General features: G+C 45.4%; 1 protein-coding gene across 1 annotated transcript in view; it reads left to right on the forward strand.

Annotated features, from left to right (window-relative positions):
• slc5a8l (solute carrier family 5 member 8, like) overlaps nt 1-16,097 on the forward strand; it is a 32,497-nt gene that overhangs the window by 4,079 nt on the left and 12,321 nt on the right. The window contains exons 2-8 of the mRNA XM_055654804.1: nt 2,688-2,753; nt 4,814-4,865; nt 8,829-8,896; nt 10,457-10,611; nt 12,098-12,238; nt 13,274-13,403; nt 14,738-14,826. Of these exons, the coding sequence (XP_055510779.1) occupies nt 2,688-2,753; nt 4,814-4,865; nt 8,829-8,896; nt 10,457-10,611; nt 12,098-12,238; nt 13,274-13,403; nt 14,738-14,826 (701 nt within the window). The remainder of the gene's footprint in view (nt 1-2,687; nt 2,754-4,813; nt 4,866-8,828; nt 8,897-10,456; nt 10,612-12,097; nt 12,239-13,273; nt 13,404-14,737; nt 14,827-16,097) is intronic.

Here is a 16,097-nt window from a genome sequence, read left to right on the forward strand (position 1 = left end):
TCGGGCCGAAACTCTTCTTCAAACTGTAGGTGCTGTTTTTTTTACAGATCTTTGCTTCAGACTAAGTTCAGAGGCAGGACAAATGGTAGCAGGTAATAGGTGAACACAGAAGGTGGGGCGGGTGTTGATGGGCAGATGGTTGTAACCAAAGGTCAGAGATTAAAACAGAAAGTGTGAGATAAAATTATAGAAGAGTCAAGAGTGGAGAGTGTTTTATTGTCATGTGTCCCAAAACAGAACAAGAAATACTTACTAGCAGCAGCACAACAGATATGTAAACCTAGTGCTCAGTAGACACCATAATAAGCACCAAATATAAGTTCAACATAGAAAAAAAGAATGATATACTGCAAGACAAAGACACCGGCCCCAAGCCCCTAGTGCAATGAAGGCAGTTTGTACTCGAGAGTTTGTAGTGTTTGATAGCCTGCCGATTGTTAGGACGAAATTGCTTCTGACCCAGGAGTCACGAGTTGTGGAGCCAGAGGAAGGAATGTGGTGGTGGGGGAGGGGAGAAATATCTCCATTTCCCCTCCCCTGGAGTCCGTGGAGTGGTTGCTAAGAAGTATCCAGGCATGGGCCAATTTAAGATAGACACACAATGCTGCAGTAACTCAGCGGGTTCGGCAGCATCTCTGGTGAAAAGGAACAGGTGACGTTTCGGGTCGGAACCCTTCTTCAGACTGAAAGTAGAGGGGGGTGGGGGAATTGGAGGTAGGAAAGGGCCAAGGAAGGGTGGGGGTGGAGCCCATAATGGCCCACTGTTGGCTGAGGAATAGGGCTAATTTAATATCACTTTATTTGCATCTGGTCTGAGACTGGTATAATACAGTTTTAACGAGGTTTCAGTGAGGCCCCTGACCCAGGCTCGAAGATCATCTTACAGCTGATCTGTATCTGATCGAGTCCACTTTAACCCATTGTCTACCTTGACCCATTGTGTCCCTATACACTTGCCAAGCTCTCCAGCACAGAGCACCTTCAGTGGAGCCAGTCGTTAAATGAATGCTATAGAGATACACAAAATGCTGGAATAAATCCATGGGACAGGCAACATCTCTGGAGAAAAGGAATGTGTGATGTTTCAGGTCGAGAGCCTTCCTCAGACTGAGAGTCAGGGGAGAGAGAGACTAGAGACGTGGAAGGGTAAGATGTGAAAACGACAGATCAACACAGATCATGAACAGGAGAATGTAGAATGGTTCATTGCTGGCTGAGGTGAAGGTGACAATGACCCAAAACGTCACCCATGCCTGGTATTTTGTGTCTACCTTCGATGTAAACCAGCACCTGCAGTTCCTTCCTACATGTCTGAATGCTGGAGACAAGATCACCTGTCGTTTAAACACACCCTGTGTACCTTAGAAATAGTTTACCCAGCAGGTGCAGGTTCTGAAGCTGCACAGTTTGATCTCCTAACATCAGCAGACTGTCTCTTTAGATGGACACAAGTTGCAGCCAAGTAACGCAATGTACTTTTGAGTTTACTATTTAACGCCACTCGCAAGCTGTAACCTAAAGCATCAGGTTACTCCAAGAATAGAAGGCTTTGCACAATCGGTGATGAAATTTGTGGCTTGTCTGATGCAAAACAAATCTCAGAGCTGGTAGCATAAAGCATGCAGTGAAGTGCCCATTCCTGTTTCCCCCATGGGTGCAATTTCACTAGTGACAAAGGTCGGCAGTAAAATCCATCCCAGATTAAATTTCTTTGCTGGGCATTTTCCAGGCCTTGAGGAAAAGCAGCCACTCTGCCAGATTTGTCAGAACATAAGAAAAAGAAGTGGGTCATTCGATCCCTTGTATATATTCTGATGTTTTATAAGGTCACAACCTCACATCTCCAGAGACGCGGATTTGATCCTGACCTTGTGTGAATCTTACATATTCTCCCCGTGACTTGCTACTCCAGTTCCTCCCATTTGCCTGGTTGGTAGGTTAATTGCTCCTGGAGTAGGAAGGTGGTAGGAAAATAAGGAGGAAGGAAGAATGAATGGGATTTGAGAAGATAAATGGGATACATGTGAGATTACTGTAGATAGGTGCTTTATATATCCAACCAAGAATGACAACCAATGGCCACATTCCTTCAATGAATATATAAACATGGTTAAATATGTTTGCAGTAGGTTAGTCATTCCAAAGTCGGCATCAAATGAAGGACAAAATAGAGCAGGTTGTCAAATGTTGAGTCAATTAGATAACATGAAAGCACAAGTTAGAGATAGCGAGGCAAAGGAGTCAATGGTGAGACAATTACAACCAAGATGCTAGAACTGGAGCAGAATACTCCTTGCCAGGTTCTGTCAGACTGAAGCACCAAAGATTCTCTGGAGATGGGTAAGAGTGAGATAACGGTTCTATTGTAGAATGCCACATTGTATCTATGTAACCACATTACATCTTCCTTTTTACTTTTGCCAGTTACATTCACATTTGATATTCCCTCTGACCCAAGTCTGTGCCATCAAGTATTCATCCACACTAATCCCATTTACCAGCATTTGGTCTGTAACCTACTAATCATAATTAGCATCATCTCACAAATGAGTCTACTGTGCAAACAAGCCAGCAGTGTGACATTGGCATGCCGGTTTCATTCCATTCACAGAGTGCAGGTTACAGCTCACATACCTGTTTTATGTGTCAATTCAATGCAGTTTATTAAATATTTTTATTGTCTCTAGTATTTAGGATTAAGATACAACAAAGCAGCTCGGTACATTGGGACCTTTCTCTACATCATTCTAACAGTGAGTACCATTTTTGAGCTCCCATTATGCCCTTGTCCATATAGTTCCAAGTCACGACACTTCCAAAGCTTTTTTATTTACATTTCGGGGTTGGGACATTGCACTTAAGACCAGCATTTATTGGCCATCTTTGGCCAGAAGGTAATGGTTAGAGGTCTTCTTGGACGAACCACTGCAGTCTTTCCTGGGGAAACAGAGTTGGTAACTTATGAAGGTGTGTGACTTAGAAGGTGGCCTGTAAGCAGTGGTTTCCCAAAATATCGGCCAACTTTCTTTGTGCTCGACTAGCATAGTGTTGGACATGATGCTGAGAACTGGAATCTATTTTGTAGATTGGAACACATTGAAGATACTGTGCATCACTAACAAACAAAACAAAGGCTTATGGTGCTAATGGAGAGACAGTCATGTTTTACTCTGGATGGTTTGAGGATCTTTGAGAACTCATGCAAGCTCATCGCCACAAATTTCCTGCCCGCTCGGTGGTGCCAATGATTTTATCCTTACTCTGCCTGGGATGGTGGAAGGAAAGTCCGTAAAGGTTCCAGAGTAGACCTCACACTCCATAGTCCCTGGTCACTCAACAGCACTGAACACTTACATCAGATAATGAGAGACAGCGGCAAGCTGAGAGGTGTTGCCTTCCAAAGAGCAAGTGAGGAGACTAAGTGTAAAAAGACAAATATTCAGAAAGGAGATGTGGAGGAGTTTCTTTAGTCAGAGGGTGATGAATCTATGGAATTCATTGCCACAGACAGCTGTGGAGGTCAAGTCATTGGGTATTTTTAAGGCAGAGATTGACAGATTCCTGATGAATAAGGGTGTCAAAGAAGGCAAGAGAATGGGGTTGAGAGGAAAAGATAGATCACAATACAATACAATACAATACAATACAATTTAATTGTCATTTGGACCCCTTGAGGTCCAAACGAAATGCCGTTTCTGCAGCCATACATTACAAACAAATAGACCCAAGACACAACATAATTTACATTTTACATAAACATCCATCACATTGCTGTGATGGAAGGCCAAAAAAAAAACGTATCTCTCCCACCCCCCCCCCCCCCCCCCCCCCACCCCCCGCCCACCCCCCCCCCCCCCACCCCCCCCCCCCCCCCCCCCCACCCCCCCCACCCCCCCCGATGTCAGGGCCACAGTCAAAGCCCCCGGCTGGCGATGACGATTGTCTCCCGGCCATTAAAGCCACGCCGGGTGGTGCGAGGTCGCACACCGGGTCTTGATGTTGGAGCCCCCGGCGTGCGCTCGCAGAGTCCCGCGGCCATTCCAAGCCGCGCGGGGCGGTGATGTAGGCCCCGCTCCAGGAGCTCTTCGACCCCGCAACTCGGGCGGGAGAAGTCGCCGTTGCAGAAGCCCTGAAAAGCGGTCTCCCTCCAGGGACCCGCGGCTCCCGGGTGCCGCCGTCCGCCAGACCCGCAGTTGCAGCCTCCGAATCGGCATCAGCAGCAAGCAGCAGCGCTCCACCACCGCTCCACCCGCTCCGGACTCGGCCAGCTTCGCGACGGTGAGGTGAGTCGGCACCAGAGTCCCTGGCTTCTTCTGTTGGAGGCCGCTCCTCATTTGCAGCCCCAACGACAACGGAGACCCGACAAGAAAAGGTCGGGTCTCCCGTGCAGGGAGAGATTTAAAAAGTTGCCCCCTCCCTCTCACCCCACCCTCACCCCCCCACACACACAACCCAACAAAAAATAACAAAAACTACATATAAACATAGACAAAAATAATAAAAACGCGGACGGGCTGCAGAGGCCGCTGCTGACCAGAATCGCGCCGCCTACCGATCAGCCGTGAATGAATGATGTAGTAGACTCGATGGGCTGAATGGGCTGATTCTGCTCCAATGGCTGACAAACTTATGAGACAACGAGAGGAGTTGTCACCAATTCCTCATGTTTTGTTCAGCTCTCTCATCTTCACTCAAGTCTGTGTCACAATCTAGTGAGGCCTCGTGAACTCATTAAAGTCAATGGTACTGAATTAATATCAAATACCACTATAGATGAAAATGTTGATTAATGGTGCCATGTATCTTCTTGCAGGTGCTGTACACTGGCATTGTCATTTATGCCCCTGCATTGGCGTTGAATCAGAGTAAGTACAGATATATTGTTAAAGCATCTAAAAATTCCAGATATATCTATAGCTGTCCTCCACTGCCAGAGTGAGGCTGCATGCAAACTGGAAGAACAGCACCTCACATTCCACTCGGGTACGTACGTCCCAATGGCATGAACGTTGCATGCTCCCCTGCTTCCCCATCTACGTAGAAACATAGAAAAATATGTACAGTAGGCCATTCGGCCCTTCGAGCCAGCACTGTCATTCAATATGATCATGGCTGATCATCTAAAATCAGTACCCCGTTCCTGCTTTTTCCCCATATCCCTTAATTCCTTTAGCCCTAAGACCTAAATCTAACTCTCTCTTGAAAACATCTTGGACAACATCAGCCAACAACGGGCCATTATGGACTCCACCCTTCCAGAGTCATCTGTTGCCGGCCCTATTTTGTTCTGGCCTTCTCTATTTTTAAGTCTGAGGAAGCTGTTCCAACACATAATGTCACTTATTTATTTTCCCCAGAGATGCTGCCTGACCCGCTGAGTTACTCCAGCAGTTTTGTCTATCCACCTATCGCTTGCTGGTCCTTGCCCCACCCCTTCACCTGACTTCTTTCCACCAGTTTTCTCCCCTCTACTCAATCATTCTGCAGAAACATCTAACCCAATAAATTGTCTGTCCGTTTCCCTCCACAGATGCTGCCTGGCTCGCTGAGTTTCTCCAGCTCACTTTTCCTCACTGACCTGGGAGAAAGCGGGGAAACAATTCATAAACAATTAGACAAAAAAACAGGGCACAATTTAATTGTTTACCCCAAATACCTCTGCCTTTTTGGCACTGCCTCCCCTACCCTGGGAGTGTTTAGTGTGATGTAGTTTAGTTCAAGACAAATGCCAGAGTGCAGCATAATGTTACAGGATTATAGTTTAGCTTAGTGTACTATTATTCTCACTTGTACCAAGGGACAATGAAAAGCTTTTTGTTGCGTGCTGTTCAGCAGAAAGACTATATACATGATTACAATTGAGCGGTCCACAGTGTACAGATATTGGATAAAGAGAATCATGTTTAGTGCAAGATAAAGTCCAGTAAAGTCCAATTATAGACAGTCCAAGGGTCTCTAAAGAGGTAGATGGAAGCTCAGGGCCACTCTCTAGATGGTTCAGTTGCCTGATGACAGCTGGGAAGAAATTGGAGGTGTGGGTTATCACATTTCTGTACCTCTTGCCTGATGAGAGAGGGGAGAGGAGGGAGCGACCGGGGTGAGACTCGTCCTTGATTTTGCTGGTTTCCTTGACCAAGCCAGAGATGCAGGGAGAGCCTGGCACTACACTCAGCCCCCTCCCCCCAACACTACCGCCCCCTAACCCAACCCACCCCCCCTTCAGCCACAGGGGGCTGGATAGCTGAACAGAGCCGCTACCCACCAAGCTGAAGGCAGGGATCGGGGCTAAGAGGGGACGCTGAGAGGTTGGCTGGGAGAAGCCACCTCACTTACCCCAGTCACGGAGTGAGTACCATGTGCTGTAAACCAACTCTGAAACACCTCTGCCCCAAGCCCCCCTCACAATATCCTGATTGTTTCAGAGCCAGCTCCTTGTGTATTACACGAGTCTGATGGCGTCGCTCATGACTGACGGCTATTGTTATTGTTTCAACCCTTCCAAGCACTAGCAACACTCAGCCTTACAAGACACCGTGTGAATTCATCACATCTCGTCATCTAATACCTGACCACAGTGAGAAACCTCCTGCCTAGAATTAGTCATTCACATTCTTCTGTTTTTATGTGGGGCAAATGTAGGAACAGTGGATTTGAGACACAGGGAGTTGAAGATGCTGGAATCTTGACCAAAACACAAAGGTTATGATAGATGAACCTGAAGAAGGGTCCCGACCTGAAAACGTCGCCAACCCATCCCATCCCATCCCCAGATGCTGCCTGACCTGCTGAGTTGCTCCAGAATTTAGTGTTTTGATTAGGTGCAGTGTTTCATCTTGTCACTCGTGACAGATGGTCTGTCATTTCGTGAAACACAAAGTGCTGGAGTAACTCAGCAGGTCAGGCACTATATGGGAGAGATTGGACAGGCAACATTTCGGGTCAGGACCATTCTTCAGACTGTTTAAGAAGGAACTGCAGATGCTGGAAAATCGAAGGTACACAAAAATGCTGGGGAAACTCAGCGGGTGCAGCAGCATCTATGGAGCGAAGGAAATAGGCAACGTTTCGGGCCGAAACCCAAGGGGTTTCGGCCCGAAACGTTGCCTATTTCCTTCCCTCCATAGATGCTGCCGCACCCGCTGAGTTTCTCCAGCATTTTTGTGACCCTTCTTCAGACTGATCTGTCATTTAGATAGATACAAAATGCTGGAGTAACACAGTGGGTCAGGCACCATCTCTGGAGAAAAGGAATAGACGACGTTTCGGGTCGAAACTCTTCCTCAAACTGGTCTGTCATTTAGTTTATTAGCTGTATATCTATAATATCCTTAATTTTGTTCCTGTATTTAGAATTAAAATGTTATCTTCTGTGCTCAGTATATATTTTTGGTTTGGTAATGTTCCTGTGAACTGGTTTTGCTATGTTATATATATATTGTATAAAAGCAAATTGTTATCTTACTTTTCTGTAAAATAATTTTCCCATCTCCAATGTGGACAATCACCATTCTTTCTTGACACTCCCTCTCTGCTAGGACCAGTTTATTTTTCACAAATGTGTTTCATTTTTTTCTCCAGTTCACTGTTTAATTCTGTAAGCTTGCTTATTCGTTAGAATAATTAATATATGTGTGACATTGCAGAGTTCCATGTCATCAGTCCTCAAATGGAGATACAAACAACTGCAGATGCTGCAATCTTGAGCAAAAAACAGTGCAGGAGGAACTCAGCAGATCAGGCAGCGTTTGTGGAAGGAATGGTCCGAGCATGTTTCAGGTCGGGACCCTTCTTCAGACTGATTAGTCTGCACCCGCTGAGTTCGTCCGGCCCTTTGTCAGTCTAGTTTAGTTTAGTTTAGAGATACAGCATGGAAACAGGCCCTTCGGCCCACCACCTGCACCGACCAGTGACCCCTGTACACGAGCACTGTCCTACACACTAGGGACAATTTACAATTCTTACCGAAGCCAAGTAACCTACAAACCTGTACGTCTTTGGAGTGTGGGAAGAAACCGGAGTTCCCGGAGAAAACCCATGAGGTCACAGGGAGAACAATACAAACTCCTTACAGACAGCATCCCTAGTCAGGATCGAACCTGGGTCTCTGGGCACTGCAAGGCAGCAAACTCTACAGTTGTGCCACTGTGCTGCTCAAGTCCTCGAAACCTTTCTCATTGTCATTTTGGCAGTCTTTGCTTCCGCTGTTATTGGTGCCCGTTCAATGAAAAACTGAGATCTGCAAGCACCCTTCCTTAGGCAATTCTGCCCAAAATATTACCCATTCTGCATTAAATAACAATGAGAAAATTATATTTGAATTCTTGCAAAAGGAAAAATGTATGTAGGCCATTAGTATGTGAAACAAGGGTAGAAATAACAACAGCATTAGTGGTGGGAGAAAAAGAGTTCATTATTCAGGTTAATGGCCTTTCATCAAAACATGTTACTAAGCTCCAGTTCTACATTGATCTCTTCCCCTCGTGTTCAATATAGCTCCCTTATGACACATCTGCGTGTTCCTTTGTCTGGATGACATTCTGACCCATGTCTGGATGTCTCTCCACTTTTAATTTGTCTTTAGATTTTCATCCGTCTCTGCAAATCTCTCCAATCCACTCTTTAACCTCCCTGATCCTTCTGCACATTGTCGCCAGCTGAATCTGCTTTGTTTCTCTCATCGTCTTCAATTTGTTGCTTCCCTCTGGGATTACAGCCATGTAATTTTTTTAATTTATGACGAGATTTAATGTTGCCCAGTAAAAAACACACTGTAGAAAGGTAGAATCTTTCCGTGCACTAACTTGCAACACCTTTTGTTTTTTTATCAGTAACTGGATTCAATCTCTGGGGAGTTCTTGTTGCTACGGGGCTTGTCTGCACCTTCTATTGTACTCTGGTAAGTTTACTCCTATTAGATATGTCTTTTAGTAACTCAGCGGGACAGGCAGCATCTTTGGATAGAAGAAATGTGTGGCGTTTTGGAAGAAGGGTCTTGACCTGAAACGTCACCCATTCCTTCTATCCAGAGATAGAACACTAGCTTCGTCACTATATTCATTACCTAGCCAGCAGCGTTTGAGGTGGATCAGCCACCTAGGTGTCATCCAGCTGTGTCACTGAAGGCCTCTCCATGTATCTGAGGTCTGTACATTACGCATCAGTTGAATAACGGAATCCAGAACGAAGATCCCAAACTTTGCAATCAGTGTGGTGACTCCCAATTTTTGTTGACAATTTTTTCGCTGAATCTGGGTCATGCAGCATACAAAAAATGTGGCACTATATGATCCAATTTCTGGGAATCCATGTCCAATCTTATCACATTTGCTTTTTCTTCATCCCTCAATCATTAAATATGTTTCACATACCTTTACCATTGACTTCTGTCAGTGGCTATCCATTAGCTCTAGCTACATATTACATACATAGCATTAGCATTGCCTTTGACGCAGTGATAGTGTTGCTGCATTACAGTCCCATAGACCCGGGTTCAATCCTGACTACAGGTGCTATCTGTGCAGAGTTTGTACGTTCTCCCAGCGACTTGCGTGGGTTTTCTCCAGGAGCTCTGGTTTCCCCCCACACTCCAAAGACATACGAGTTTGTAGGCTAATTGACTTGGTACAACTGTAACTTATCCCTGGTGTGTGTAGGATAGCGTTAGCGTGTGGGGATCGCTGGTCAGCACGGGCTCGGTGGTTTGATCAAAAAGCACGATATGCTGGAGTAACTCAACAGGTCCGATAGCATCTCTGGAGAACATTGATAGGTGACAAGTGCATTTTAGAGAACGTTCTCCATGAAATCTCTATGCCACATTGCTGAGTGACTACAGTCACACCTAACTGGGGATGAAAATAAATAAAACAAGATAGACACAAAAGCTGGAGTAACTCAGCGGGACAGGCAGCATCTCTGGAGAGAAGGAATGGGTGGCGTTTCTGGTCAAGACCCTTCTTCAGAAGTCTGAAGAAGTTTCTCTACAGAAACATCACCCATTCCTTCTCTCCAGAGATGCTGTCTGTCCCACTGAGTTACTCCAGCTTTTTGTGTCCACCTTCGGTTTAAACCAGATCGACAGTTCCTTCCTACACATTAAAATAAATAACCCACCTCTGCCATTTACAGAGTCTGCATGGAAACAGTGTAATGTGACAGGTTTTAATCTGTTCCTGTGCAATCACACAAAGGAACTTGCATTGCATACATTCATCTGCTGCTAAATCACACTATCTCAGTCTTGGCTGGTTTGAATGGAAAGTTGCAGGAATGGGAAAGCTTTGATAGTAATAATGCAAGAACATCAAAGGAGTATGCTCACAATGATACACAATTTATTTGATGTAGAAGCACATCTATCAGATTAACCAATGTTGAGCAACAGGTATCTTTGTTTAGGTTGCAGATTCAACAAAGATGCCTGGCCGATTGTCTCAACCGTCTCTTGTGTTTGCAGGGTGGTCTGAAGGCCGTGGTGTGGACGGATGTGTTCCAGATGCTCATAATGATCTCGGGCTTTTTGGCTGTGATAATCCGAGGTTCGGTTGTCCAAGGAGGATTTCAACGGATCTGGAATATCTCTCAAGAAGGAGGCAGACTCAACTTCTGGGAGTAAGACTCTTGACTGTTTTTGGGAGCTGGAGGATAAAATGGTCAGAAAGATGTTTGGGGAAAGGTTTATAATCACTGGAAGATGAAGTTAGTTTAGTTTAGTTCAGTTCAGAGATACAGCGCGGAAACAGGCCCTTCGGCCCACCGAGTCCCTGCCGACCAGCGATCCCCGCACATTAACACCAGTCTCCACACACTAGAGACAATTTACAATGATACCACACCAATTAACCTACAAATCTGTACGTCTTTGGAGTGCGGGAGGAAACTGGAGATCCTGGAGAAAACCCACACAGGTCACGGTGAGAACATACAAACTCCCTACGGAAATCTGAGCAAATTGTCAGAATTACCGACAATTTCTATGGTCTAGACCCACCTGTGTGTGAAAAAGTTAAGGATAAGTCTTGCCCCATACCTCCACTCCAAATATGTCTGTGAGATTGAGGTTGAGACATCTCTGACTGCACCCATAAGTCACCTCTTGAAATGCAGACAAGGCCTCACTTATGAGGCTGGGAACGATTTAGAATCGAGACACAGGAGTTAGATTGAAGAGGTGCTCAAGATTTGACATAGCTGAAGTTCAAGACCTTTAGGTAGGACTGGAGGTGATGGTGAAGGGACAGGGAATGGGATCATTCAAGATAGGATTGAGCCCTGCTGGTGAAACAGTTGGAAATAGTATTGAGACCTGGGATGCTACCAGACAGATGCTTACTGTGGTGCATCTGTAGAAGTTTGTAAGAGTCATTGGTGACATGCTGGATTTTGTTAGTCTTGAGGAAATAGAGGGGTTGGTGTGGCTTCCTCACCATTACCTCAGTGTAGGTGGCCCATAGCAGATCGGTGGTAATATTTATGCCAAGGATCTTGAAGCTCTCAGCCATTTTCACTTCAGCAGCATTGATGCTGATTGGGACTTGAACTCCACTATACCGCTTGAAATTTCCTCTAGGTGTTCTATTTTCCATCCTTATCCCAAAGACATATGGGTTGGTAGATTCATCAGCCATTGTAAATTGCTGTTGTGTAGGTGAGGGATACAATCTAGGGGGGAAGTCAAAGGGAATGTGGGGAAAATAAACAAGTGGGAATCATGTAGGGTTAGTATAAATGGGCGCTTGAGAGTCGGCAAAGACTCAATGGGCTGAAGGGCCTGTTTTTCTGTGCAGTACAACTCAATGACCCTAATGCCTCTGTGGACAATGTCATAAGTTCCTAAGTTATAGGAGCAGAATTAGGTAATTCAGCGTATCAAGTCTACTACGCCATTCAATCATGGCTGATCTATCTTTCCCTCTCAACCCCATTCACCCGCCATGCCTTCTTAGCCCCTGGCATCCTTACTAATCAAGAATCCACCAATCTTGCCTTTAAAATATCCATTGACTTGGCCTCCACAGCTGCCTGTGGCAATTCATTTATTGGTTTAAAACAAGTCCACATCATGGCTCCTCACCGCCGTGCCTTTTTCTCTTCATAGCTTTGACCCAGATCCGTTAAGACGTCACACATTCTGGACAATTGTGGTTGGTGGGAGTTTCATGTGGACAGCGATCTATGGCATCAATCAGTCTCAGGTCCAGCGGTACCTTGCCTGCAGAAGCATGGGTGAGGCTAAACTGTAAGTAACAGCACACACATGCCTGGATTAATTGAGCTCAGGTTATATGTCGGACACACGGCAGGTCATCACACCGTATGATATTAAATCAATAAACACACAGCTGGTGAAGAGTCTCGACTCGAAACGTCACCCATTCCTTCTCTCCAGAGATGCTGCCTGTCTTGCTGAGTTACTCCAGTATTGTGTGTCTACATCCAGCATGTAATGTTAGATGTGTCACAGGCTCTCGGGCAGTGTGTGAAACAAAAGTATTGAACAAATGCACAATGGGGTGGCACAATGACACAGCTAGTAGAGCTGCTGGCTCACAGCACCAGAGACCCAGGTTTAATCCTGACCTCTGGTACTGTATATGTGGAGTTTGCACTTTCTCTCTGTGATGCGCAGGTTGGTAGGTTAATCGGCCTGTGTAAGTTGCCTGCCGTGTGTAGGAACTGGATGCAAACATGGGATAACATAGAACAAGTGTGAACAGGAGATCTATGGACCAAAGGGCACCTGGGGCTTTGAGCTTAGCATGGTAAGAGCTGGATGGTGGAGAGATGGCTGAAAGGCTAAATTCTCACTGAGAACTAGTGGTGCAAGTGGACCACAGTCTAGGGTCCTTCTGCTGCTGGACATGGGGGTCAGGGTGTGGTGGTGACACCCTCAAAAATAAGGGAAGGGATTCCTCGCCAGTGGGCCACATGAGTGGCAAGACTGGGGGATACATTTGTGTAATTTGTGTAGGCAGTATTGAATGCAGGTATAGCCTCCGAGAATGCCGATGGAGTTTTGTAAGGATCATGTATTGTGTATATATTTATTTCTCGAATAAAGTATATTTTTTGAAATAAAAAGGTGCAAGTTCTGAAGTTGGCGTCTCCAGGGCTGGATATGAATTACTGGAGGTGTTCTTCCCAGAATCACTCAATAAGTCTTATTGTTGTATATCGTGTTTGACCAAGCAATATATCCCCAGCATTTGTGAGATGTGCCTCTTCCAAACATTGAAGCTACCATTTCTCAGACTGGTTGTTTGAACTCTTCCAGATCTCTCTACCTCAACATGGTCGGCCTCTGGCTGACAGCTGTGTGCGCAGTGCTGAGTGGGTTGACCATGTACTCCATCTACTACCAGTGCGACCCAATAGAAGCAAAGCAAGTCAGAGCTGTAGATCAGGTAAGTAAGTAAGTTTATTGACCAAGTATTCACATACAAGGAGTTTGCCTTGGTGCTCCGCCCACAAGTAACAACTTGACATACAGTGACAGTTACGAATGACTCAGAAAACACTAAACATTAATAATAATAAAACATTAATGATAAAACACCATTGATCAAGCATGTGAACCAACAAAATACCAGATCAAAGGGAGGCTACAGATTTTTGGCTGTTGAGTAGAGCAACTACTCGTGGATAAAAACTGTTTTTATGTCTGACTGTGGCAGCTTTGACAATCCTGAGTCGCCTTCCAGGAGGGAAGTGATTCAAAGAGTTTGAGGCCAGGGTGAGAGGGGTCAGAGATGATCTTGCCCGCTTGCTTCCTGGCCCTTGCAGTGTACAGTTCATCAATGGAGGGAAGGTTGCAGCCAATAACCTTCTCAGCTGATTGGACAATTCGCTGCAGCCTCCAGGTGTCGTGCTTGATAAGTCCACAGCAATTAGGTTAAGACTACTTATCGCGGCTCTGTGAGAAATTGTACGTATGTGTACCGATTATTGGATGCAAGGAGGAAGAAAGGAAGAACCAAAATTGTTTTGCAATCTGTTGCTCCTGATCATCCTCCACATAAATGCAAATGCTATATTGGGAAACAGACTACTTTCTAACATTTGAGATGCTTATGAAAATTGAGGTCCTAATGCCTATTTGAGGATCTGGTCCTAAGTGCATCCTCCACTGTGTAGAACGTGTTTCTCACTTTCTCCTTCATTTGACCCAAATCAGAAATGACATGTTGCAGAAACGGGTTATTTGGCCCAACTCATCCGAGGAGTCTTCCTGAACTAATCCCATTTGCTTGCATTTGGCACGTATTCCTCTCAACCCTTTCTTATCAATTTCCCTGTCCCGAGAGAATCTTAAAGATTGTCATTATATTCGCCTCTACCACATTCTCCAATAGTTTGTTCCATATAGTCATCAGCCTCTGCGAGGGAAGTATTGCCCCTTAAATCCTCAATTCGATCCTCGAACCTTCCCCCCCCCCCTTCCCCTGATCCCATCTGCAACGCTTAACCTAGTTTTGTTTCTGTGGAGTCTCCACACAATGTCAGTACAAACCTGTCCCCCACCCCAATTCCTCCCAAGCTATCCTGGTTCTCCTCCAACTTTTCCCAATCTGGAATGTACATGTGGGTTGGAATGGTTTCACAGCCAAGTAGAATTCCATGTGCAAACTGGTATAGACTATATTCCCCGTAGTATCTTGCATCACAACGCACAGGCAGAATGCCCTGAAGATGTGCTCTACTGTACTGCCTCTAATTGTGATATATTCCTGTGTTATAGTTGCTCCCATATCTGGTGATGGATTTTCTGGGAGATTATCCTGGAGTTCCGGGACTCTTTGTTGCAGCTGCATACAGTGGGACTTTGAGGTATGTTTGCCTCCGTCGAACTGTCTTCATTTTCAATGTCCCGATTCACGGTTAGGTTTGTCTGTATTATTGTCACGTGTACCAAGATGCAGCGTAAAGCTTTTGTTTGTGTGCTTTCTAACCAATTCAGATAATACTACACATGAATACAACCAAGCCAAACATGAGTACAACAGGTAGAGCAAAGAGGAAAAATACCAGAGAAGCTTTTGTTTGCATGCTATCTAATCTACTCTGACAATACAACACACGAATATAGAGAATAGTGGGTATAAACCTGCCCCAAATATCTCTCCTTTCCAGCAATGTTATCCCTCAACTCCCAAAAGTCATTGTCAGAGTCTTATTCCCAGCAAAGAAAAAAATACCGGAGTGCAGAATATAATTTCACAGCATTCTTGGCTTTGATTCCAGCCTATGGACTTCATCAGTCAGTGTAGTTTAGTTTAGTTTATAGATACAGCGCAGAAACAGGCCCTTCGGCCCACCGAGTCCATGCCAACCAGTGATCCCCGCATATTAACACTATCCTACACATATTAGGGGCAATTTACACATATACCCAACCAATTAAGTTATGTACCTGTACGTCTTTGGAGTGTGGGAGGAAACCGAAGACCTTGGAGAAAACCCGCGCGGTCATGGGAAGAACGTGCAAACTCCGTACAGACAGAACACGTAGTCGGGATCGAATCCGGGTCTCCGGTGTTGCAACTGCTGTAATGCCCCTGTCCCACTGAGGAAACCTGAACGTAAACCTCTGGAGACTTTGCGCCCCACACAAGGTTCCCGTGTAGTTCCCGGAGGTTTTTGTCAGTCTCCCTACCTGCTTCCACTACCTGTAACCTCCGGCAACCACCTGCAACTACCGGGAACCGCACGGAAACCTTGGGTGGGGCGCAAAGTCTCCAGAGGTTTCCGTTCAGGTTTCCTAAGTGGGACAGGGGCATTAGGCCGCAACTCCACCGCTGCGCAAACGTGCTGCCAGTCAGCGTATTGTGCATAGAATTATGGAGGCAAAGTTGCAGTTATGTAAGACACATTTAGAGATTGTGTTCAGTTTTGGTCACCATTTTACAGGAAAGATGTTGTCAAGCTGGAAATGGTACTGAGAAGATTTACAAGGATGTTGCCAGGAATCTAGGGAGAGGTTGAGCAGAGTAGGACTTTATTCCTTGGAGTGTAGGAGGACGAGGCAGAATCTTATAGAGGTGTACAAAATCGTGAGAGGAATAGATCGGTTAAATGCACAGAGTCTTTTGCCCAGAGTA

The sequence above is a fragment of the Leucoraja erinacea genome, chromosome 24 (genome assembly GCF_028641065.1).
Source record: "Leucoraja erinacea ecotype New England chromosome 24, Leri_hhj_1, whole genome shotgun sequence".
NCBI classification, from domain to species: Eukaryota; Metazoa; Chordata; class Chondrichthyes; order Rajiformes; family Rajidae; genus Leucoraja; species Leucoraja erinaceus.